A 26,124-nucleotide genomic window follows, 5' to 3' on the forward strand; every position below is an offset into this window, starting at 1 on the left:
GTACGTACTTAACATTTTATATTATGATATTATGTCTCGCTAACACTAATTGACGGAAGATTAACCTGTTACTTTCAAAAACCAGTTTGTATAATCTACCAAAAAAAGCACAGTTAATATAAACAAACACATTAAAGAATAAAAACAATACAAATTTTCAAGAACCAAATTATATATTAAATATAAAAAGGGCTAGAAACTAAAGAAGAGAGAGAGGAAAAGTTGGGGAAGATTTAGATATAAAAATAGAATTTAAAGTTTCTAAAGTTTTTTTAGATAACTTTATCTAATATTTATCAAAATACATACAAAAAAGCGTGTGGAGTCCATGTGGATCCATGTAAAGAGAAGAGAGAGAAAATGTATGAACTCCACGTATTTTTATATATATATTTTGATGAATATTAAATAAAGTTATCTAAGATAACTTTGAAAACTTTAAATCCATAAAAATATTGAGATAAAAAAAAGGTGTGTAATATTATTGGCTGTGCCCAAACCAAACTATATATGGGGGACAAGGACTAGATCCACAGATCTTACAGGTACAATAAAATTTGTACTGTATGTTTTTGCCATCCATGTCTCCCAAGTCACATGTTAGTCACATGATGTGTTTGATATCAATTGTTACCCATTGAATAGTTTACGGAAAAGGATATCATACGAATTCATAAGAATTGGGTAAAGGTTGGGGCCCTAAGAAATTGTGATGTAAAGGACAATTGGATCCAATTAATTAGGGGTTATCAGTGGGTCGGACACCACTGTACCTAATATGGTCCTTTTAGTTTAGCCCGTGTATGATGTATGTGGGTCCCAAATTGCATATTTTTTATTTTTTATTTTGTACTTAGAATACTCTATATATTTTTCCCCTGAACACCATTAGGAACATGATTGGAGTAAAAATAAAATAGCTACGGTGTTTGTCTACATGTAACTCAGCAATGTCACATGTCTGCGGCTTACATTTTTAAAATTTTATGAGAGATGTTAAAAGTGTTCAGAGATAATGTTGTTATAGTAAAATAGCAAAGTTGAAAGATATAAAGTTAAACAGTAGCACAATTAATTAATTAGAGGGAATAACATGATGGCATCTAAGTTTTAAATTCATATAGAAATCAAAAGGTGCATTATGTGTTTCCGAATGAAAGTTGGGTAAATTGCATATACATGTACACACTAGTGAAAAAGCCAGACAAATTTGAAAACACTATAAACCCATTGACTAATTGAGGTTAAAAAGGGTTCCATCTCAATCACCCATCTTAATTACTTTACTAATTATATTTGTCTGCTAAGGTAGGTGAAGAAATTATAAGGGGTGGGAGGGGGATTTGAAATGGGAAGAAGTGCCAAAATAAGTGAAGGCATGAATTATGGCAATGACAGAGAGGGAGGGATCAAGAAGGCAACAAAGCAACGTGGAAGCAAAGGAAACAAATTGAAAATGTGTCACTGACAGACACCCATATGATGTGTATGACCTGTGAGCCTGTGGCTATAAGATGGGTGGTCGATTGGTGGGAGAAAAGGTTGTGCTAAGTGAGACTTTGTTATGTAGCCGGTAGCCCCCATCTTTCTTTATAACGTTGGTTGAGTCTAGCCATATATTTGACAACAAAATTGACCCCTCCCACCCCTCACCTCCCCCACTCACACTAAATTCATATTATAATAGGAAAAAAAAAATGCAAAAAATTAAAATGAATGCAACCCCATATCATTTATATAGTTAGTGCATATATAGGTTTCAAACCAAGATGTTTATTTTGAAGAAAATAAAAGAGATTGGTATGCTTTTGGTCAATTTTACTTTGGTTCAAATCTATCTTTCATCTGAAACATATGATCAGCTCTTGGTCCTTTTCAATCCTTTAATTTCTGCCACGGTAGTTTTGTATTGTCAGAAAATTTATTTAAAGTCTACCTCCCTATGTCAAGTTGAAGATCATGTTTTGATTTTTACTCGTCATTATAATTAATAAAAGAGAAAAATAAAGGAACCCCTTATTGCACGTAAGGATGATGAAAGCTCCAAATTTATTTATTCGGTCTGGATTTTTATTTCATATGGCTTTGATTTAAAGAAAAATTGTTTTCAACTATTCTTTGGATTGTGAGATTTTGAATAATCTAATGTGCTTGAACACCATCCAAGATGAATGAAATATCGATCGATGCGTTGAATTTATGCTTTCTCAAAGATCATGGGAGTTTGGTCAATTTCTGTTTTTTTCCCTCTTTAGCTTGAGGAATTTAAATGAAGTGTAAAGAAAAAGGTTTTGAATACTAGTTATGAGAGTCCCACACATGGAATCGTTTTGTATGTTTAGGACTTCAAGGTAGGTTTTTATGCTTGTATGATATTCCACCACATCTTACATATTCTAGATATTGGGTTCTGTTCTTTTTTCTTTTTTCCTTCCCCGTCTCTTGTGCTAGCTATTTGTTTTCAAGAAAATGACTTGAACCAAACGAGTCACGCCAATACTTTTAGTACAAAACTACTTGAATTTGGAATCAAGCCAAAACTAAACCATTGAAGAGCTCCTTAACAAAAATTAAGAACAACAAATGAGATTAATTAGAAGATAGGTCTTTCTTGATTCCATCCAACCCTATCAAGAAACATTGAAGAGTGGGGCTTTCAACTTTATGGTAAATTTGTTTTATACTTTCCACACGTAGCTTCCTAAGGGTAGTCGGTTAGAACTTGAAATTGTTTATATTTGTTAAAAATTGAGCTTGGTCATTCTTGTGGCCATTAGTCAAGTGATCAATAAATCGGTGAAAAAATAAAAATAAAAATAAAATTTAATTATATTTCAAGGATTTTGTTAACGAATACTTTAAAGGAAACATTTGAAACCTTATGTTAAATACTTGTAATTACTTAAAAATAAGTATTGAATGAATATTTTTATAATTCTAATATAATAAATATTTATTTTTACTTTTGTTTCTTTTAATTGGTGTTCTAAAAAAAGTCATTAGCAAATCTCATTTTAAAATGATATATTATTTGTTGGCGAGCAGAGTTTGGTTCTAACAAGAAAAGCTGTAAGAATCATCAATAAGAGAGGGACAGAAAAAGAGAGGGAGGGAGGCTTCTTTCTTTAGTTCTTTGTTATTTGCATGTGTGTCTGACGCGTGAGCGTTATTAATGGGTCTCGTTTTCCTAGTGAGATAAGTTGTGGTAATTATGTAATGCTCAAGAGAAAGAAAAAAAAAAAGATGAAAGAAAGTGGCGGAGAGAGAGAGAGAGAGAGAGAGAGAGAGAGAGAATCTAGGAAAATCAATATTTTCACACGATTCTTGTTATCTTTTTCTAGGTAAATTCTTAGATGAACATTTGTACAATTAAGTTATTGATGTTCGATGGCAGGCTCGTGCTTGTGCGTGCCCACCTGAAGAGGCAAGTAAGAATCTAAATCCAAAGCCTCTAGAAAAATAAAATAAAAAGAGAAAAGGAAATTCATGTGGGTGAGCTTCACGTACATAATATATATTCTTCAACATGCCCCCACATACAACTATCTTTTCCACTCAATAAGATATTTCATGGGTTGAATGAAATAAACAAAAGAATCAATTTTCTGTCTCGAATTTGCATTTAGTAATTTAATCAACGAGAAGATTTTATTAACACAAATATTGATATATTACATATTAACCATGCAACTGTGTTATTGTTGTAAAGAAAAATTAAATCCTGATCTTTCAGTAAAGATTGGTGTTGAATCTTGGATCCACGTTAATTTAATTTATTAGAGTTTTGGATTGGATTGATTTTATTAAAAATCAGAGTATAATTTTAGATTTGTTTGATTGGTAAAGATGGATCCCACTTCACCTTTCAAAATTTTGAGGTCCACTTGTTTGATCTGCACTCTTTTCACAAAGGTCCATTTGCTTTTCCGGCATGAGGAAGATGTGTTCATAGCTTTTGTTTTATTGGAACCCTTTGGAACTGTATTTAGCACACCGACTTATGCCAGACATATATAAATTTAATAAAGTTATTGAATTCATTAGCTCTTCATTCATACGGAGTTATATAATTTTGACAGGATATTCGAGAAATTAAACACAAATAAACCTATTGTATTAACTTTCATATTTCTGATGAATTTATTTGAAATTTTTTTTTACAGTATTTAAACTAGAGAGATTATATAATAATAGAAAAAAATAGACAAAGCAATTCATAAAATTTTTAATTAACCATATGTATAAAGGATCTAAATCCATAATTAGGAGGGACAATTCTTTTTCTCCTCTTCCTTCCCACCCTATTCTCCAAAGGGAAGAAGAAGAGAAGAAACTAGCTAAAAGTGGGAATGTCTTGTTGAAATAATTACATATATTCGATTGGCACCTCAACTTTGAAAGGCAATAGCAATTTCCCTTGTTTGCATCCAAAGTCAATATAATGCCAATTAACGCCACAGTCATTCCAAAGTATGCCAACCCATGGCATGGCATTTTTGATTGATTCCCTAACCATCACCTTACTTGATCTACTGGTCCCCATGAGCCCATGATCACGATAGAGAAACCTTCAAGAGAGAGAGAGAGAGAGAATCTAACTATTATTTATGACTAATTCGAGTTATATATTTGTTTGCTTCTAAGTGAGGACAAAGCCATATGATTCAAAAGGAGAAGGGTCATGGGTCATGCCTCGTGTTCTCACAATTGGTTAGAAATGAGATGAGATGGTATCTTAACTTAGTTTGCTTGGTACGTAGCTATCTACAACCAAGCCATCACGACACGGAGCTCTCTATTGTCTATTGATAATATAAATGGTTGGCTTTGCATCATAGTCGTGGTTGCTAATAATCCTTTCTTTGTAGCACTACATGTCGCTTTCTCTTGTTCGTCTTTCCTCTCAAATTCTTGCTTACATTATTTTACAAAATTTGTTTGTTCACCAATAAACATTTTAAACTTAAAGATTGCCACTCTTTCTCATCCTTCCCTAGCTATGTATATGCTTATCTATTGGTTTATATATTTGCCATTACGTTAAAAACAAAAGGTCTTGTGGATTGTGAATATAAAATACAGATTGATAACGCCAACAATTATTTTAACATAAGCCACTGGTCTGTTTAGTGCAACTTAATTAAGTTTACTAGTTTGTGTCTATATCCTTATATAATGATCGACTTAAGATTATTCTATATATAGTTATATCTCCTCGCTATTATTTCATTAGATATTCTTGACTTTATATTTTATGCATTAAACTATTAATATGAGCTTGCGCTCTTTCACCTATTATGAATTTCAATCTTGCTCTATAAGAGAATGTCAACCATATCAAACCACTTTTCTTGATTCGAATTGTCTGGTAGGAAATCAATTTCCAAATCGTTCAGATTAGTTTTGAAATGATTTTATCTCATTTAATATCTCTCCGCAAGAAAACTATATATATATATATATATTTACCTATGCCCTGGCTTTAATTTCCATTTTTCAGAGTAAAAGTAATGGCGTCAAGATAAGAAATCATATTGTCATGTTGCCATTTATATATAAGCGGATCTTATTTTGAGAAAATACATATACTAAAAATATATAATCTGGGTGTAGAGATTGTACGAAAAGAAAAAATATTACGGACATTTCTGTGGAAACATCAAAACTTAAATACTATCTAATTAATAAAGTTTAGGATGGCATTGAGCAACTTTCTACACCAATACAAGCACAACTAATGTAAGATTATTCAAAAGAAAATGTAGCCAATGTGATAAATCATGCGTCTAATTAATTTGATAATGACATGTTTATTTCAGATGGTAGATGTCATTTAAAGCCAAAATCTGCGGAATTAGTTTGACAGGCATTGGAATCAATTTCACTAACAATAGCAAGGAATTAATTCGGCTCTATCAACTTTTCTTAAATATCCTTAATTAATATATAATAGATGGAGTTTTAATATTTTATATGTTGAATTTTTTATTAACTAAAAACTTCAAAATTAAATTTATCTTACAGTTAATAATCAACCAAATGGGAGTGAATTCTCCCGTGTGCTAATTAACATGAGTTAATGGTGATAAGGGAGGAGAGAAAAAAAATATAAGGATAGAAAGTTACACAATCATCACCGTTGATTTAATTATTAATGGTTAAGATTCTTTCACATGACATAATCATATTAAATTACACCTGAGATGATCCATTTCCCGACCAAACTAATTTACATGATCATTTTATATAAAATTAATAATTCACTCTGAATGATGCAACAGCTATGTAAAAAGTGATAATTCCCTTAAACCTTAATTAGGGTACTGGTTCTATGTCTCTGGTAGCTTCTATCGGTAAGATCCTATTCGTTTGCATATGAGGAAATTTTTTGTACCACTGAGCTTACAAAAAAAAATTAACCTAATGAAATTAAACACAGTGATGCATGATGTGATAGGCACAGTACTATTATTATCAACATGGTACCTGTGCTAGCATCCGTTGGATTAGGGGACCACTGTCCACTGCCTTTGGGTATTCAATAAATTTTGTTTTTAACCCAAGTTGCTTTTGCTCCATACTCATTCTGGTTTGGGGTTTTGGAGCTTGCAGTGGTTTCTTTATCGTTTGAGAAGGCAACAGATCGAAAATGATCCATGATTTTGGATTTTTTTTTTTAATTAAATTCGAATGCAAGATTTCTCCTGTAACGGGGTCAACTTTTCTTTTGTGGTCCACTTGGCGTTTCCAAAGATTTCAATTCATTTAATTTTCTCGGGCCCGAATCTAAACTAACTTCAATCTGATTGAAAAATAATGTTTAATTTTAAGGACCTAATTTCACAATCTAACTTCCCAAATTCGATAAAGAAAATTATTGATTTTTTTATTTTTGAACAAGAGAAATGATACCATATCGATCTCATTATTTCTTTTTAACATTTTGTCAGGCTTCAAGCACAATAAAATAACTAAATAGGCCAGCTAAATTATTTAGTTTTGAAAAAAATTATTCATTTTCTATTTTGGAATAATATCGACTATATATGTTAATGAGTAATTAATTGATTTTGTAAAAATTTTATATCAATTGGCATTCACTTTTATGTTGATAGCTAAAGGAACAATACAAGTTTTTTTTTTGGTCTAATTTCATAGTTTTTATTTTTATTCAAAAAAAATATTTTTAATATAAAATAGGGGAAATTTTTGGGTGTGTGTGTCTATATATATATATAGAAAGGTTATATTTATAAATTTTTTGTTTACAAATTATATTATGCGTGACTGGTAATACACTTTTGAATAGTGTATTACCGGTCAGACATAGTATAATTTGTAATATTGTAAAAAAAATTTGTCAATATAACCCTACTTATATATATATATATATATATATATATATATATGAGTTAATATTTTCATTTGAGATAAGCTTACCTCAAGTTATTCATTTTAATTATGTACTGCATATATATAGTACATAATTATAATATTAAAGTTACTTTTTTTTTTTTTTCTCTTTAGTCACTTTTCAGAGTTTGTCTGTTGACGTGTAGAGAAAAAAAAAACAACTTTAACATTATAACTATGTATTACTCGTGATACATAATTAAAAGAGGTAGTTTGAGATAAGCTTATATCAAGTGGCTCGAGAAATATTTTTCCCACACACGCACACAGATATATATATACACACATATATATATATATATATATATATGAGAAAAATGTTTCTGCAGTTAATGCAGATAAGTTATCTGCATTTATTCTCAAAACGACGTCGTTTTGGTATTGAAATCTTAAAAAATCATAAATATAAAGACTATTATGATCCTGAAATAAATTAAAATTACAAAAATATCATGATTATCATCCCAAAACGACGTCGTATTGATTTACTGCAGATAACTTATCTGCAGTAATTGCAGAAAAAACGATATGTAACCAAAACTTTAATATCATTAAAGTTGGTGACATATAGACATTAAATTCAAACTCAAATATGGACAAGGTGACGCAACGCAACCATTCTTCAATATATATGCATAAGAAGGCTAAATTTCAATTAAGGCGCAAATATTCAAATCAAAAGAATTATTTGTCAACTTCTCAACTAACTCAAATTAGAATCGAACTTATAAAGGAAAAGTTAATCATAGACACAGCACAATATCAAAATTGGGGTGCATGCATGGGGCAATATTTATGGATGAGATGGATATGAAGAGGATGAGTTTAAATAAAAGTTGTGCCCACTAATGAATGTGTAGTAAGTAGGGGTTGGGTTGCATAGGGAGGGATACTCTTTGATTCTTTTGCACCAAATTCAAAGAGAGAGAGAGAGAGAGAGAAATAGTGAGAGTCTGAGAGACCCACCCCCACCTCCCCCACACCTTGATGTTGTTTCCTTATTACCTCTCATGAGTCCCTTTTTATTTGCCTTCTTTCTCTCTCTCTCTCTCTCTCTGCGCTCTGTCCTCACTTCTGCTTCTTCTTGTGACTGCCATTATCATGATCATCAGAAACGGAAGCCAATGCACCAACACACTGTCTCATAAATTATAGCACCACCCACCTTCTTCGTCCTACCAACACTGACAATTTCATAAATAATTCGTTACCATTTTTAAGACCATTTTTTTTATTTTTGTTGACATATATCTTGTAGGCCTTTCCGAGGTGGATCAGCGATGAGTCCTCATTAGTTTGATTCCATTCGTTAAAAGTCGAATCATCGTGATATGTTAAATTTCAATTTAATCAGAAGCCAACTATATATGTTCTTAAAAAGCATATCATAATTTTATTTTATTTTTAACATAGAATTATTTAGTGGGATTGATTATCGCACGACAAGACTACATGCATTACCGAAAAAAAAAAGTTAACAACTAGCCCATCAGGTTTTGCTTTATTTCTTACGGTCTCACATCATGCGGTAGGTATATTACCTCACAACAACCCATAAAATTTACAAATTAATTAGAATTAAAGGTCATACGAAAAAAGTTTTTGCTTTCCATAGCTAGAAAGTTTTTTGTTACTCAAGCCAAATACAAAATTTAAGAGCCATATAAAAAACTTTAACTAACTATATCACCATTCTACTATGTATTCTCATGCTTTCCTGAAATTTCAAAAAGAAAAAGTAAAATTCAAAGCAAAAGCCAATACTTGTATGATAGAGAATGTGTTCATCCTCAAGAGGCAATTGGGGGTAACGTTGTTAAAATCGAGATTTTAAGTAAAATAGAAGAGGGATTAAAAAATCGTAAAACATAAAATCGTAATGTAAAAAAATCGTAAAAAATAGTAAAAACGTAAAAGCGTTTGAAATATTGGTAAAATCGTTTTGATGAAATAAAAACGTAAAAACGTAAAATCATAGTGATAAATCGAGATTTTAACAAATATGATTGGGGGAGCCTATTATACTTGTAGAAACATGATTGGTGATTGGTTTGGTTTAGGAGATAGTTCACTTCACTATATATGTAGGGCACAAACAAATGTGAGTCACTAATCTTTATAAAACAGTTGGGATTAATTAGCGGAGCATTTTTTCTCTCTATATAATTGGGATAAGATATCGGTTAATGTCAACAATTCGATATAATCTCGTATTTAAGTGGGAATATATAGGTCATTAATTAGTTGTATCGTGACAAAGAACACGCATGAAATTGTAGATAAGAAAAACGGCATGGTATAAATCGTTGAAAATTTGATGCTCACAGGCATTTGGCTTGTGTTGTGATAATGGAGTGAGGTGGTCTTAGAAGGGAAATACAAGAGGAAAATAATTAAAAAAATGAAAAACATGTTAAAGAGAACGGCATAGCTGAATAGGTAATGGATTAGACTGTGGAGAAGTGGTGGGGATGATGAAACAAGTGGTTGCCAAGTAAAAGGAACCCCAGAAAAAATAAAGAAATTGTTAGGCAAATAAATTATAAGAAAGATAAAGTGATGGGAAAACCCTAGAAAATGAAAGGAATGTAGTTTGGGTTGGAAATGTGTGGGTCAAAGAAATCGGGGTTATTGGCTGGATGAGGACTAAAGAACTATGTTAATAAGTGAAATTGTTGTCCTCACTCAGGGAAATGCGCTACGCTTCATAACATTTCTTGAAGATGGTGACTCATATTAGCACCTTTCTTCACTAAATCGTTGTTTTTAATTAATAACATAATAATTTACTTCTTTTGGAGTTTCATCGATCACTTGTTAATTTTATATTTTCTTTCACACAATTGATTTTAGGGGAACATATTTCTTATAATACATAAGACAATTTTGTCTCTTGTAACACAAAAAAATAGGTGGGATTCACTAAAAGAAAGTAGGTCCCACCACTTTTGTGTGTGTATAAGACAAAATCATCTTATGCAACTTGAGAAACATATTTCCCATAATTTTAATGTAGTTTTATATTTATTTATTTTTAGAGATTGATGTTAAATCCCAATCTTTTATTGTAGTTTTCTATTTATTTATTTTTGGAGATTGATGTTGAATCCCAAACGTTCAGTCTTTTGTAGAGCATAAGATATTCTGACGTGACCAAATTGCTCTTTTAATTGTTAATAATCGAAGCATAAATAATAAAGAAGTAGAAGTCACGAACCATTTGGCTCGGAACGGCCAGACAGCATAGAAAGAAAATTACTGATATTGATGAATTGCTTTTCCAATCCATCGAATCTCAAAAACTGAGCAAACTTACGAGCTAGATATAACTTCTTTTTTAACCCCCCAAACCCCAAGAACAAGTTCACAAGCATCAAGAGACCAAAACTAAATTAAAAAAAAAAAAAAAAAAAAAAGGAGCTTTCATTGGACATGTCTAGCTAGCATAATGATAACTGCTCTGTCTCACCATACCTTTAAAATTTACCGTTTGACCTTGCCCTTCATGCATTGACTCATCATTATTATACATAAAAACATTTCACACACTATTACTGAACATTAATAATCAACTATCTAGAACTAATTTGTTTGATTTAAGCCATTTGAAATACTATGAGTTCCTTTTACTCTAAAGCCAACCCCACATTTTACTATGGACTGCTTTTCTAGATGTAACCTCAGATTATGCATATCATATCGCCTTTCACTTTACCAACTTGTGCTCTATTGTGAACACATGATTATTTGTGTATGAGGTCAACCAACGAGGGTGTTGGTCCAATCTTGTTTCAAGGACAACAGCTTCCATAATTCAGGGTAATAATTGTCAAACCTATACATCTAGTACACAATCTAGCTTTTTTAAAACAATGAAGAAATTCATTAATTATATGGATTATTAATTTTATTTTAATTTTAATTTTTTCTTCAGTTTATTTAATTATAAGTAATTGAGGAAAAGGAGGCATTATTATGGAGCTAGCTAAGCTTAAGCAATGAATGAGTATCTCTGTTTCTTTGGTGGACCAAAAGATAAAGTAAAGAAAATAAAAGAAGAGGGGAGAGAGTAGTGTGTTCATGCATTAGGATTTATGAAGGAAACAAGGCAAGCCAGACAGGTGGTTGCCCTATTAACTGTATAAGAAGCAACATTATGTATTGAAACAATAAACAAACAAAACAATGCGCAGATGGAGAAAAGTGGGGCTGTCCTGATTAAGAGGGTTAAGAAAACAATGTCCAATAGAAAGAGAGAGAGAGAGTCATATTTGCCGTGCAGGGTTATAATTTTAGCATGAAAAGACTAATTGAAAAGCTAATATAGTAATGGGAAGATGGGAGATGATGAATTAGGAGATTAGCTAGCTAGCCGACTCTCTTATTGGGACCAAAGCAAAGACAAATTGTGTGATGCCATTCCAAGCACTCCCTTTCACATTTCCTCTCTCTTTGCTTTCCTTTTTTCCTTTTTATTCTAAGTGGCTTCTCTCTTTCTTTGTCACTCTCCTCCCATTAATTAAAGTTAGAAATCCTTCTTGGTTTTGGGGGAAGATCACCCAATACCGGCTTCAATCTTTTTTCTTCTTTGTGGGATTCACTCACTAACCTTAAATTATACGGCAACTTTTTTTTTCACCTTACCATTGTATTATATATCAAATCAAATAGTCCATTTCATTCAAACAAAAATACAAACAAAATAAGAAAGTGAAAGAAAGGAAGAAAAGAAATAACTAATGTTCATCATTCCTAATTTTTTTAACCATCAATCATGGAATCAAATTAACATCAATTCTAAACTTCCTTATTAATTTATGGGAGAATAGCTCCTCCAGACGCAGCTGCAAAAGGCTATTCTTATACTAGTGATACACTATTTTGTGTGCCATTTTTTTTATTAAAGTATGGTGGGGTCCATCCAAAAATTGTATCAGCTGCAAAAATTTCTCTTCTCGTGTGAAAGGAAAAGAACAAAACCCTTAATTTATATACATAACAAAGAACCATTGGGTTATATGCTTGCATCAATTATTCATAAAAATAACTCCTTAACAACCTTTGGTGTTCTTTTTATGTTTTCACAAGATGCATGTTTGGAGTTATAATATTTGCGTGATATGAGGCGTAATTTCATCGTTAGATCGTTTTGTTGATTCAACAGTTATATTTATTTCCATCTTTGTATGGTTATGATTTTCCACATTTAATACTTTATATTTATTTTCACCTTTGTATGGTTATGATTCTCCATATTTAGTGCTTTCACATTAAATATGGAGAATCATAACTATACAAAGATGGAAATAAATATAACCGTTAGATCAACATAATCGATCTAACGGTAAAATATTGATCGGTAGTAATACTAGTTGGTTGTTACAACATCATATCCCATGATATTTAACAAATTTGTTTGGTGTGTTTATTTTACTAGCGTGAGTTTATTTAGAGAGACACAGGAAAACTGTCATTTTTTTTCAATTTAAACTAGTTAATGCTTTTTTTTTTTTTTTTTGTAATCAACTAGTTAATGCTTTTTAATGTTCCTTTGCTTGATCTTTCTATCTTTAGATTATTTATCTTAATATTGTAATTATAAAATTTCTTAGGTAAGTATAAATATAAAAAATCCGGTCCCTCAAATGAAAGAATATTAAATTATAGATAATAGTGGTTTACCAAAAAAAAAAATTTATAGATAATAGTGTAAAATTACATTGATTCATTATTCGCCTGGTTTTCATAAGAATTTTTTTTCCTTACCCTATCAATAAATTTTAATCCTTTAGAGAAGGCATTATCAAGTTCTAAATAATGAAGAAAAATAGTTCATTTAGTTAAGATAGAATATGTTAGCGAATAAAAACAAAACTGTGGATCTGGATTCTCTCGTGTGAAAAAAAAAACATGACATGGTCATGTGTGAAATCATAATCATACAAAGATGGATCAATGGTGATAAAAGAAGAAAGAGAATTTTTTTATAATAGATAATTACAAAATTGTAACCGTTGATTTACCTTTATATAATTGTGATCTTCTCACATGACCCTATCATGTTTTTTTCACATCGAGAGATTCTATTTTCCAAAACTGTTAACAGAGAAAACATCGATTTTTATTGGTTTAAACTAAAATAGTCAATTTTGTTATAACTAAATCGTGTTATGTTTGAAAGTTTCTTCTCTTACTGATGGGATTAAATTTTGCTACGTTAGTTTTATTTAGGTCATTTGAAATAGTCCGATGTGAAATCCTTTTAATTAGTAAACCCCTTTCCAATGAGGAATAAATTGGCAAAGGAAGAGAACTAAACATGGCTCTTCCAATCATGCATGCATCTAGATCGGGAATACCTTAATCTACTCATAATTTTCTAAGAAAAGAATTCCGAGGAATCACAACTGTTTAGAGTTTGAAAATTCGAGACTATGAAAAATTAAACTTTCCTTTTCCATCACGATTGCTTTTAAGATTTCAACGAAAAGAAAAATGCTAAATATAACATTACTAGATCGAACGCTAGAGTTAAAATTGTTATTAGTTACTAAATATAATATTTGTTATCTAATAGAGTTAAAATTAACCTCCAAAAAAAAAAAAAGAGTTAAAATTGAAATCGTTTACCACCAAGCATGAGAGAGGGCTTGTTTTAGAGATTGTTCTAGCTTCACCAGAGTTATAGGTACGTAAATGTGTTAAAACTTGATAGGAAGAATTTTATTGTCTTTATATTTCTACCAAGATCGAAAGTCGAGTAATTAATTAATTAGTGAACAAAATTTTAAAAAAAAATTGAAGTCAATTATAAATAAATGTTGATTTATCCTTGAACCTACATTTCATGCTTTAGATAAGAAGAATGTTACAATGTTAGTAGTCTTCTTAATACGTAATAAAAAAGTAATTAGATAAAATATATATATGAAAATTAAAAATATTTAATATTTTTTCATCTAACAAATTTGAAAAAAATATTAATTGAAGGGATTTTTCCTTCAATGGATACATAATAATGTAATTTTTCATTTAAAAATAGATACAAAACTAAAAATGAATCCTCTCATCTTTAAATTTCACATTATTGGTCATGTAAATATTTTGTCTCTATTTCTCTCTTCATAAATCTGAGTTGAACCCAATGACGGATCCAGAAAATTTTATTTATGTCTGCATACTTAGAGGTGGAAGGTAGCCCGTGAATATTTTTTTTTTAAAGAAAGTTTTAGATGTTTTAAAATACAAAAGAATATAAACAAGAAAATAAAATAAAATTCAACTTAACATAAAAAAAATAGTAATCAAGAGTCAAACTAAGCTGTTACAATAGAACATCAGGAGTCAAACTAAGCTGTTAATCCCTTAGAAAAAAATTGACTCGTGATTTTTTTGAATTTCAAAATAAACCTAGATAGTCAAAATCGTTGTCCCTCTGAAATTCAAAAAAATTCACATTTGTTTCCCAAAAGAATTAACATGGGTCTATTTTAGAATTCAGAGAGACCACAAATCAATTTTTTTTTCTTCTAAGGGATTAAATTAGGCTATGTGATTGTTATTGAGGACCCAAAATGTACTTTATTTTATTTTATTTTCAAAAATTTATGTGTGCACTTGCACAAAGTTGCACATATACAAGTCCACCAATGGTTGAACCTCGCTTATTTAATACCAATGAGAAGAGATAAACATTTTGTGAATATTTAACATGAGAGAATTCACTACTTATAAAATTACTTTGAAATTTTAAAGTGGTAGAATTTTTTATTTTTTTTGTAAGTAAAGTGGTAGAATTTAGTTGCCAGACTTATATTTATATAAATGACACTTTCAATTATCTATTCATAGTGCTTATTAAGCACTTATAATTAATTAAAAAATATTAAAATTACGATTAGTTTGTAAATAACTTCAACCAATTTATGTAAATCAATGACAAAAGCTATAATTGATTATATTTGATAATTGATACCAATAAGTTATTATTCCATGGGAGATATCTCTATTCTCCAAATATATGAATAAGTGGATACTAATTGAATTTTCACTTTTATTGTTATGCATGTAAGTATGTACCTCATATAATAGTTTTCATCGGGTTTAAAAAAATATATTAGCTGTATATCCATAAAATTTTTTTAGCAAAATATGGAAAAAGAGGTTGTGAAAGGATGTCTCCAAAAAAAAAAAAAAAAAAGGTTGTGAAAGAAGTAAAGCTAACGAGAGACGCATGGGCCACATACAAACAATTGCAGCGGCAGAAACCTGCATACCCCAACAACTACAACAATACATCACCCATTTACCAACGCCTCTTTCATTCACACACAATCCCATGCATATCTTCTCTTTTAATTTAGTCTTAAGTTTTGTCTATTATAATTAATTTACTATGATTTATTACTGTTTATCAAATTAAAAATTATGAAATAATAATAATAAATTTTGGTGTACATAATTTCTCTGGGAAAATATTTAAATAATATTAGTGTAAGCAACGATAACAAACAAACACGAGAGACTACTTCAAAAGAAAAGCCAACTCCACGAGAGGAAGAAGAGAAGCAAAGAAAAAAGAGAAAGAAAGAGGGAGCAGAATAAGGGGTCTCTCTCGGACTGATTCCCTTCAATAGCATCTATCTCTTCCCCACTTCTACACTCCCCCATCTATATCTATTCTCTCTTCCTCAACAACAACAACATAAAAGGCTAACAAAGGAAGAAAGGAAGGTGCTGCAACAAAGAAAAAGTGGACATAAATTGTTCATGGCAGTTCAAGCTCAATACCCACCCAATGTCCTCTTTCTAAACAGGTTATTTGCATTTTCTTTCTTCAGCTCAACATGTTATGCATGTTAATGTATATATTTTCAATTCTGAATCAACAATCCATTTTTTTCTAATAGCAGAAATGGGCAAGAAGGACATGAATACTCATTACAACCACAACAAGGAGGAGGACTCCTCGATCAATCACATATGTTATACAACAACAATGGAAGTATGTTTGGATAAAAAGCTCTATTTTGATTATTTTGATGCACAATTAAGATACATATACTTCTATTATACACATACAAAGTACCTATCCTAATATTTGTTTCACGTTACAGCAAGTACTAATTCTCGCAAGAGAGGAAGAGAAGGAACAGCAGCCACAGCTGCTGGTGCCCCTGCTAATGTTATCAATCCATTCTCTTTGCAATCACAGCCTCCACAGCTTATACACCTTTCTCAGCTCCATAATAATCACCAACAAAATGTGGTTTCCACTGGCCTACGTTTATCCTTCGATGACCAACAACAACAAAGACCACAACTTCATCAACATCATCAACAACAACAACAACAACATGGGTCTCCCTCCTCTGCTTTCTTATCTCTGTTATCCGAATCCCAAATCAAACAACAGCCAGATGAAATTGACCAATTCCTTCAAGCCCAGGTGCAAAATTTTCTTCCTTTTAATCACCCAAAATAAAATAAAAAATCCTCCTTTTTTATATTTTATAAATATTTTTCATTAGAAATTTTAGTTTTCTAGGAGTGAAACAAATGATGGGTTCTGTCGGAATATCAGGGAGAGCAATTGCGGCAGACATTGGCGGAGAAGAGGCAGAGGCATTACCGGGCGCTGCTTAGCGCGGCAGAGGAGATGGTGACGCGGCGGTTAAGAGAGAAGGAAGCCGAGGTGGAGAAAGCCACCCGCAAGAACGCAGAATTAGAGGCACGCGCCGCCCAGCTAAGCGTGGAGGCGCAGATGTGGCAGGCGAAAGCCCGGGCACAGGAGGCGACGGCGGCTTCCCTGCAAGCCCAACTGCAGCAAACTATAATGGCCAGTGGCGTCGGAGAGGACGCCGGAGTTGGCGTTTCGTGCGCCGTGGAGGGCCAGGCGGAGGACGCCGAATCGGCTTATGTTGACCCGGAGCGAGTGATGATGGCGGCGCGTCCGAAATGCAGAGGGTGTGGGAAACGCGTGGCCTCGGTGGTTGTTTTGCCGTGTCGGCACTTATGCATATGTACAGAATGCGATGCGCATTTCCGAGCATGCCCAGTTTGCCTCACCCTAAAGAATTCAACTGTTGAAGTCTTTCTCTCTTAGCAACCCTCATTTTACTAAATTACCACAATCCATATCCATAACAGTGCCTTCCAAACAGGCCCTCAGCCCTCAGACAGAAAATTCCATAAAAACAAAATATAAATAAAATTACAGTTTTGTTTAACCTTTGAAAGGGGATGTAACATTTGATTTGAGTACATTTACCTTCAGATGATGTACATGGCCACATGGGTACATGTGGCATTTTATTTTATTTTTATTTTTGTTATTTCTCTCTCTTGGAAATTCTATTGCATTGATATAATATTAATATATTATTCTTTCATTTCATAAATGCGTTTGCCCTGATGGCTTTTCAATTTTTTTTAAATGTCAATTTTCAAAGTCTTGCAGAGTTTTGCTGATTTAGCATCCTTGTGAGTAGGATGCTTGTTTTCACTTGTTAGGGGTCACCAAGGTTGCGTGTTAATTTGAGGTTTTGAATTTTCTTTGCATTAGTTGCACAGAGGGCATGGCTCAGGTAAGAATGGTTTTTCAGTTGTCAATTTGAGGGATAATGTGTATGCGTGTACATGCAGGTAACATTTTTTAACTTGAAAGGCATTACAGTTCTCCATACATGCATTTATTGCATTTCGGGTGCAAGGTGTGGAGCAGATTGGATAAATATTGAAAACGGTTTCATTATGTTGGAACGAAATTATTTTGAAACCGACTCAATTGGCTTGTCTATATTCCGTAGGCTCCCAATCGGGTATGAATAGTCTATAGCACATTCAATTTCAAACTGGTGTTGCTTGGGGGCGTTAGGGTGCTGCTTGGGGAGGTTTGATACACGACAAATTTCTTTTATCCGGAAATCTTGATTTTTTAAAATATAATTTTTATTAAAAATTAAAAATTTAGAAAAATTTAATTTTTTAAAAATTCTAAAAAATATCGCGTATCAAATACTCCGTGTTTTCACGTTATCTCTTTACAAAAAATTTAAAAATGAGAACTTATATATAAATATGGGAAATAATTGTCTCATTTTACATGAAATAACTATCTCATGTTTCTCTCACATAAAAAATTATGACATCATTTTTTCTTTTTTCTTTTTTTAATGGATGGTGGGCTCCACCATATTATGTATCTATAGTAGGAGATACTTATCTCCTACAACTGAGAAAAATAGAATCCTATAAATATATATATATATATATATATATATATATATATATATATATAAATATATATTATTGGTCATATTGTTCGATTTGAGGAGTGTAATTAATGTTGAATCTCTAAGCTAGGAGAGTCTATGTGGTCTGACTGTACTTTACTAGGTTAAATATGAATTTAATGAGAAAAAAATGGAAATAATTCAAAATTATTGAATACTGGTTGTACTGGTACAATATCATATCAATTGAGGGAAAAAAAAATTAATCAACAAAGGGGAATGAGGGCTTTAATATAGTTTTTTCTTTTGGTAAAACAGCTGCATAGTTATTCCCCATTTAATAAATCTTTAAATTATTCTTCTAAATATCAACCTGTTATTTGAAAGTTTTTATTATTAAATTAAGAGTTTGGTGTTTGTCATTTTAAATGACATAAGTTATGTCATTTTAGAAGAGAGATAGACACAGAAAAATAAAAATCATGGCAGAGAGAAAGTGAGTGGTTTTTTTATTTTAAAATTTAAATATTTTTTTTTTGTGTCTATCTCTCTCTTAAAAGGACAGAGTGTTATGTCATTTAAAATGACAAACACTTTTTTCTTAAATTAATTCATTAAAGATATTAAACAGTTACCAAATTTTTTATTTAATGTTAGGACTTATTTTTATAAAGATGAATATAATAATTTTTTTTTTTTTTGTGATTTATAAGAGTGTTCCCAATTTATTTGGATGAGATTAATCTCCTATCACTTGGCCAAATTGCTACACTTAGAAATTGAACCACAGACTTTTCAACCAGCAGTTCGCTCCTTGGGCTAGGATAATGTTGTAATATTTTAAATCTTTGATAAACTGATTTAATAACAAATTTTTTTAGTACTAATGTGATTATTCACTAATTTGTAAAAGCCTAATTTAGAGATTTAGAGCCTATTTGGCAACTTTTTTTAAAACTAAAAGTTACTTTTAAAATAAAGCCAAAAAAAGCTACAAACTATTTGATGATTATATAAAAATTTTAGCTTAAAACAGACATTTCAAAAAAAGATGATACAATTTAAAATGAAATTTTCCCTATGAACTTTTGGCTTTTTTCTTCATTATAAAAAAAATTATTTTATTATAAGAGTTTTTGTAAAAAATTATTTGACCTAACTTCTACTTATAAGGAGAAAAAAATTTAAAAAAAAAAAACCTCCCAACAATTTTTTTTTTTTTCAAGGAGCTTTAACAGTTCAACGGTCGTCTTCGTATTTGTCTTTTTAATAACGTCAGAAACTTGGATACCAAAAAACAAAAATTAGAGGGAACAGCAACAAAGCCCAAAAATACACAACACTCCCAACTCAAATGAACAGACTTAAAGGCCCATTTGAGTCCCATGGACATATCTATCCCATACTCTTTGACAAAGACTCATTTTCATTGTTGCTTTTCTTTCCAAACCTCTACACACACACACACTGTATTTTATTTCTTGCAAATAATTACGTAAAAAATATTAAAATATAAGCATGCACTTGGCCGAATAAAGTGACTTGCTATATACCTAATGCCTCTTGGCCTTTTCCGTGCTTTTTTGGAAAACCCAACTCTCAAATAAAATCTTATTGTGCACACATGTATAGGCATCAGGATTCATATGTATTGACCCTTCAAAGTGAAGCACCCTAATAAACCTCTTTTAAGTTCACCGAGACTGGTAGAAGTAGAACACTGCTAACAGAGGCAACTCAATTGATTTCCCAAAAAAATGTCCTTCATCTATATTTATTATTCTCCGTATATTAGGTGAATTCATGCATAGTCCGAAGTCATTAGGAAGAAAACAAAATAGTCCCTTTGTTCCAACTTCCAAGAAGCATGCCTTTTTCTAAGAGCGAAAAAAAAAGGACACTTTGAAAAATAAAAAATAAAGGAATACTCCATATCCTGTATCAAAGAAAACGAAAGGATCAAGAAAAAGATACACACTAAACAAGCAAGGAATTGGACAAGACTTGGCATCATCATCTGATGGGAAGTCTTTTCCTTCAAGTTCAATTATCAAAGTGGTGGAACTCAATTCAAATCCAAACTCAATAGATATCTAGCCCAAATCAGGGTATCAAACAAGTGAGACAAATAACATAGAGAAAGAGGGGTCACCATTATTATAAGTCTTGGAATACGTCGGTTTCCCATTAAAAAAAGTGAGATTAATATTTATCATATCATAAAAAATAAAATTATCCACAGGCATAAAAATAAGTGAACCTCATGTGGAGTCATACGAAGAGAAGAAAGTAAAATAAATACATGTCTCATATACATTTATATACGTATAGAATATATCTCTTATAATATTGAAAATATTAATCCAATTTTTAAAAATCATATATATATATATATATATATATATATATATATATATATAGTTTCCTTATGTTGTAAGAAAAAATTTCTCTCATGTAGTAGAAACAAAACTATAAGTGGGACCCATGATTAAGAGGAGAGAAAAAAAAAATAGAGGTGGGATTTGGGATCCACCTTTCTTTTGTGTGTGTAGAAAATTGGCTTCTTTTATGTAACATGGGATAAATGTAATCCATATATATATATATAGAGGTAGGATCCTTCGACACTGGTGTCAAATTTCAATTTTGACACGTCATCTGAGAGCCGTTAGATCAAAAAACATAAACGACTTTGATTTGCAAGCATATGACACCATTGATCTTTTTTGATCTGACAGCTCTCAGAACCGGTGTCAAAATTAAAATTTAACACCGTTGTCAAAGGATCCTACCTCATATATATATATATATATATATGAGGCAGGATATTCTTACACCAGTGTAAGAGTTAGAAGTCTTACACTCAATCTTGAGCATTGATCCACTTGTATCCAATGACTCACATTACTAAAAAATTAGAGCCCTTAGATATAAATGAAATCAATAGTTAAGATTGAGAGTGTAACTTACACTGGTATAAAATGATCCTGAGTCTATATATATATATATATATGTGAAAACAAAATAACAAAATAAGAAGAAAAAAAAGTAAAATAAGATTATGTCATTTCTGAGAGTAACATGAGAATTATTGGTCATGCGTGAAAGGTTTACAGAACAAACAAGTTTGAGCTGTCATAGAGAGCACGCTAGATTCCTATAATTTCATTCAAGGACGATCATTACTCACTTTTGCAAAGTTGTGTTCTTGAAATTGGTGATTGTATTCAAATCTGAACCGTATTAAACCTTTGTTAATTAAGGGAAAGGTTTACTATAATTTCGCTAGCTAATTAAGTCGGCCAGATTCACGCTCTGGGTTGGTGAATGAATGACACACTTGAGCTTATCCAGAAGGTGGCATAGAAAAGAACCAACACATGAATGAAATTAAATTATAATATATATAGCAATCAGAAGCTTTCTATATGGCCAACTAATTAATTAAATGAAATACCCCATCATTGAATATTCACAGATGCAAGATTTCAAGTCAAGTCACATGCATGATCTCCTAACACCACCATTGTACAAGGCCACAACCAGAGTGCGTCCTTAACTGTACATAAGAAGTTATATATATAGGGGTAGGATCATTTGACAACGATGTTAAATTTTAAGTTTGATATCTCATCTGAGAGCCGTTAGATAAAAAAATATCAACGACTCTGATTTGTAAACATGTAACATCATTGATAATTTTTGATCTAACGGCTTTCAAATGAGGTGTCAAATTTAAATTTTGACACCGGTGTCAAATGATCCTACCCCATATATATATATATATATATATATATATATATAGGGATAGGATATTGTGACATACAAATAATGTTACGCACAATGTTACGACCACATCTTAACCGTTGATTTCCGCCAATCAACGGTTAAGATTTATTAGGTCTTACTCATTAATTAAATTTTAATTCCCAATAAATCTCAATTGTTAGATGCACGAAAATCAACGGTTAAGATTTGGTGTAAGATTTATTATTCTTACACCGGTGTAAGTTGATCCTATCTCATATATATATATATATATATATATATATATATATAGGCTTATCGTTTCTCAAGCTGCTTGAGATAATGTTGTCACCGGCTACTAAATCATAACCATACAAAGATGGATCAACGGTGATAAAGGAAGAGAGAGAAAAAGGGAATCATAACCATTCAAAAGTAAATCAATTAATATAAGAAAATAAATAAATAAAACGACATAATTTTGGAGTGGCTGGAGATAAACTTATCTCAAGCAGCTTGAGAAATATTTTTCCATATATATATATATATATATATGAGCTGTTAAATGTAAACAAATTAAAAATCAAGATTTATTGTAGGATTTTCATACATCCCCATTTTCATCCCAATAATATGGTTGTGATATTAATTATAAAAATTTGATGACATTCATAATTGTGTAGATGAATAGGTAACAGGTTATATTACCAACAAAAAAAAGAATAGGTAACAGGTTGGCCGGCAGTTATCATGCGTTCTATGCGTGGGTGGATATGACCAAATCGAAATGGTAAAAATAAGAATTAACGCATGCTACATTTAAAAGTAAGCCAAAATTATAAGGATAAAGACTCGAGAGATAGAAAAGTGTAATGATAAGGGGAAACCATTGCTTTCTCTGACGTGGAATTAATTGTCACAAGAAATGTATATAAATAGAAAAATAGCAAAAGAGAAAAATTCCCTCCAATGGGATGTTCTTTCCAACACTCGCAACTTTACCATCGGTGGAGGTTGACTACTGGTTGAGAACAGATGCATTGAACCGTCTTCTTGATATGATTACACACGTCACTGTTTCATCCCATTTTTATGATAAGAACACGAACCATTTGTATATTAACCTTCTTTTGGGATACGGACACCGATTTATTTTAGCTTTGGCATCTTAGGATCTATAATCTCTATATAATATACGATAGGTCGTCACGACAAATTCAATTTGATCATTGTTAATATGAAGATGAATTTAGTAGGATCTGCATTTTAAGCCTCGATTTAACTTCAAACTTGGTGGGATATCCAAAGTAATTGGTTCCCTAATTAGTGCTACTCAAGAGTTGCTCATAGATTCTAAAATTTGACTTGCTCAGAGAGAGATAGTAGGTTCGATTTGTGAGAGTCAGTAATTCCTGAAAAAGGTTAAACGACTTAAATCTGAAATTGAATTAATATGACTTGTTGCCTTGCTAACAGTTATGCAAGTAGCGCGCAAGTATACGCGACAACAAGTAATACAGGGCGTATATGAGACTCTTATATCGTTCCCACAAGGATCTTTAGCGTATGTACTTTGACAAAATTTGATAATTGCTAAAACTGAACTTATTCTAAAAATGGTTAAAAATGGAAAACAAATAAACACAATACTACTACTAAACCGTGTATTCTTTTCTTTTTGGATTTTTCTTTTAAAACTTGAATTGACAACTTAATGAATGGACAATTAGAGGGAAAATAAGTTGGGATATTTTTGATGTAAAAAGAAAAGTAAAAGTCAAAAGATTTTTTAGAAGGAGAAATTGGTAACTAGGATTAGATTTGAAATATGTGAAATCAAAGGAAAATAAATCTGAAGTGTTGACACTAAGTTGTAAAACAGGTTGAGTTTTGGTTCCCCATCCCCAACAGCCAAATAAGTGCTAAAAACAAATCCCTAAAAATTAATTCCATAGTGTTGGACCCTTTTCTTATTGGTTTTAATCTCTTAAAAACATTTTTATCTTTAACAAACATCTGCACATCTCTGTGCTAAACGAAAGAAAAGACCCTTATAATCCAATCCAACACGACATGGAGGTTGTTCTCATCTCTGAGTAACATCCCTTGAGTGTTCTCACACTCAAGTCCATGTGTTCAACACAGTTCTGGACTTAGTCATTTCTCAATGACTAATTCCCAAACTCATATCCTACTATCAGGCCTCAACAGTAGCATAAATAAATTAAAGCACAGTGTTAAACAAACAGGGAATCAACTTCAAGAAAAATAGTACTCAACACATATTCATGACTGTGGTTTGGGTACCTACACCCAACCTATAAAAAGTTTAGCTCCTATCCATGAGAATGGAGCTTACAAACAGTAAAGAAAAACTTAAATATTACAGAATATAAAATGCTTAAAATAAAACTACAGCACTGGTCCTAACAACCAGAAATCACAGTGCTGTAGAGACATGCATAAGGCTCATCAGACGAGACTCATTACAGAACATAACAGAAAGAAAATTCAAACTAAAAAAAATATTCAGAAGATCAGAAAAATAAAATCCAAAAGCAGAACCGAAGGGAGCGCCTCACTCACTCATTGTTCTCCTTTTTATAGCTCTCCTTTCCTTCTTTGCACAATATTCCTCTTTTGCTCCAGCTCAGTAGTATAACGCGTTGCTTCTGCGCTGCAAATGGGTGGTTCCCACAGTGTTCCACTCCTTTGCTCAGACAATCCGAATGGAATTGTTGCTCCTTCAACTCGTACACTGACTTGTGCTCACAAATCGCTCCAGCCTCCACTCACGAAAGGCTTCCAGCTCACCACTCAGTAACAGATTTTTGTTTGGCTTTTTCTGAACCAAAAATAGTGGCTAGGGTTTTCTTGTTTTTTTTTCTTAATGGACTATGGATGTGGGTTAATTTGGAAGGATGAACTGTAAGAAGAGGACGATCTGACCTTATGGGTTGATTTGTGGCAAGGATTAAGGATGGCTGATGTGGGTTTGATCGCACGATGAGTGTGTGCTAGGTTTTCTCTCAATGACTTTTGCTTATCGTGTCTCTTCTTCTATCTCTTCCCCACTTTCTTTGATTCTTTTCTTTCTTTGCTTTAGTTGGGCTTTAGCTTTAGGTCCGGCCCAGTCTGTTCCTTCTTCCTTGCTCTCTTCTTTTCTTTGGGTCACTCTGATTTAAAACAGCAACTGGGCCTAAAAATTGAAATACTACAGCCCATTAGCATTTTAATCAACAAAAGATAAATTACAAACATTTGGGGTATTTTAATCACAAAATCAATTCATTTCTCTTCCTATGCAATATAAATCACATGCTCTCAGTCTCCATTAAGAGACTTATCATGACTCATTGGAATTTCAGACACCAATTGGTACAACATGAAAAAAAAAAGACGTAAACCAATAAATCATTGGTGCAAGTAGTAATAAGGTATAACAACGTTTTAATTTTATCAATAAGATAATTAAATACACTAATATTTTCTGCTAATCGAGGCTATTTAAAAAAAAAATCAATCTCTTAGCAATAATCTTAAACAACAATGTTTTAAGAAAATTTTTAGTAAATGTTATCAATATATTTTTTAAATTTTCTTAATTTATCTTTATTATTAGATAAAATTGAATGTTGGCCTCAGTAATAGACACTGAACTCACATTATTCAGAGTGATCAGCATAAAATTTTATGCAATACTAAAAATAATTATCAAAAAAATATGTAA

General features: G+C 31.5%; 1 protein-coding gene across 2 annotated transcripts; it reads left to right on the plus strand.

Annotated features, from left to right (window-relative positions):
- The first annotated feature begins 15,939 nt into the window (after positions 1-15,939).
- LOC133303093 (BOI-related E3 ubiquitin-protein ligase 1-like) lies at positions 15,940-17,757 on the plus strand. 2 transcript variants are annotated; one of them, XM_061502954.1, is made up of 4 exons: positions 15,940-16,229; positions 16,323-16,417; positions 16,530-16,861; positions 16,997-17,757. In XM_061502954.1, exons 1-4 carry the CDS (start codon positions 16,183-16,185, stop codon positions 17,516-17,518), a joined length of 996 nt encoding a protein of 331 aa, XP_061358938.1. In that variant the 5' UTR covers positions 15,940-16,182; the 3' UTR covers positions 17,519-17,757. The 2 variants fall into 2 exon arrangements, with proteins under 2 accessions (XP_061358938.1, XP_061358939.1); XM_061502955.1 differs by having other exon boundaries at positions 16,326-16,417.
- Positions 17,758-26,124: the final 8,367 nt, after the last annotated feature.

Source organism: Gastrolobium bilobum, unplaced genomic scaffold (assembly GCF_033153095.1).
Source record: "Gastrolobium bilobum isolate Gb01-03AN ecotype WA unplaced genomic scaffold, APGP_CSIRO_Gbil_v1 utg48080, whole genome shotgun sequence".
Taxonomy (NCBI): Eukaryota; Viridiplantae; Streptophyta; class Magnoliopsida; order Fabales; family Fabaceae; genus Gastrolobium; species Gastrolobium bilobum.

What these genes read in the sequence shown, in the direction of transcription:
- LOC133303093 (XM_061502954.1), top strand. Translation starts at nt 16,183, where the DNA reads ATGGCAGTTCAAGCTCAATACCCACCCAATGTCCTCTTTCTAAACAG. An exon ending in AATGTCCTCTTTCTAAACAG is followed by an intron (nt 16,230 to 16,322) that starts GTTATTTGCATT and finishes TTTTTCTAATAG; the next exon opens with CAGAAATGGGCAAGAAGGAC. An exon ending in ACCAATTCCTTCAAGCCCAG is followed by an intron (nt 16,862 to 16,996) that starts GTGCAAAATTTT and finishes TCGGAATATCAG; the next exon opens with GGAGAGCAATTGCGGCAGAC.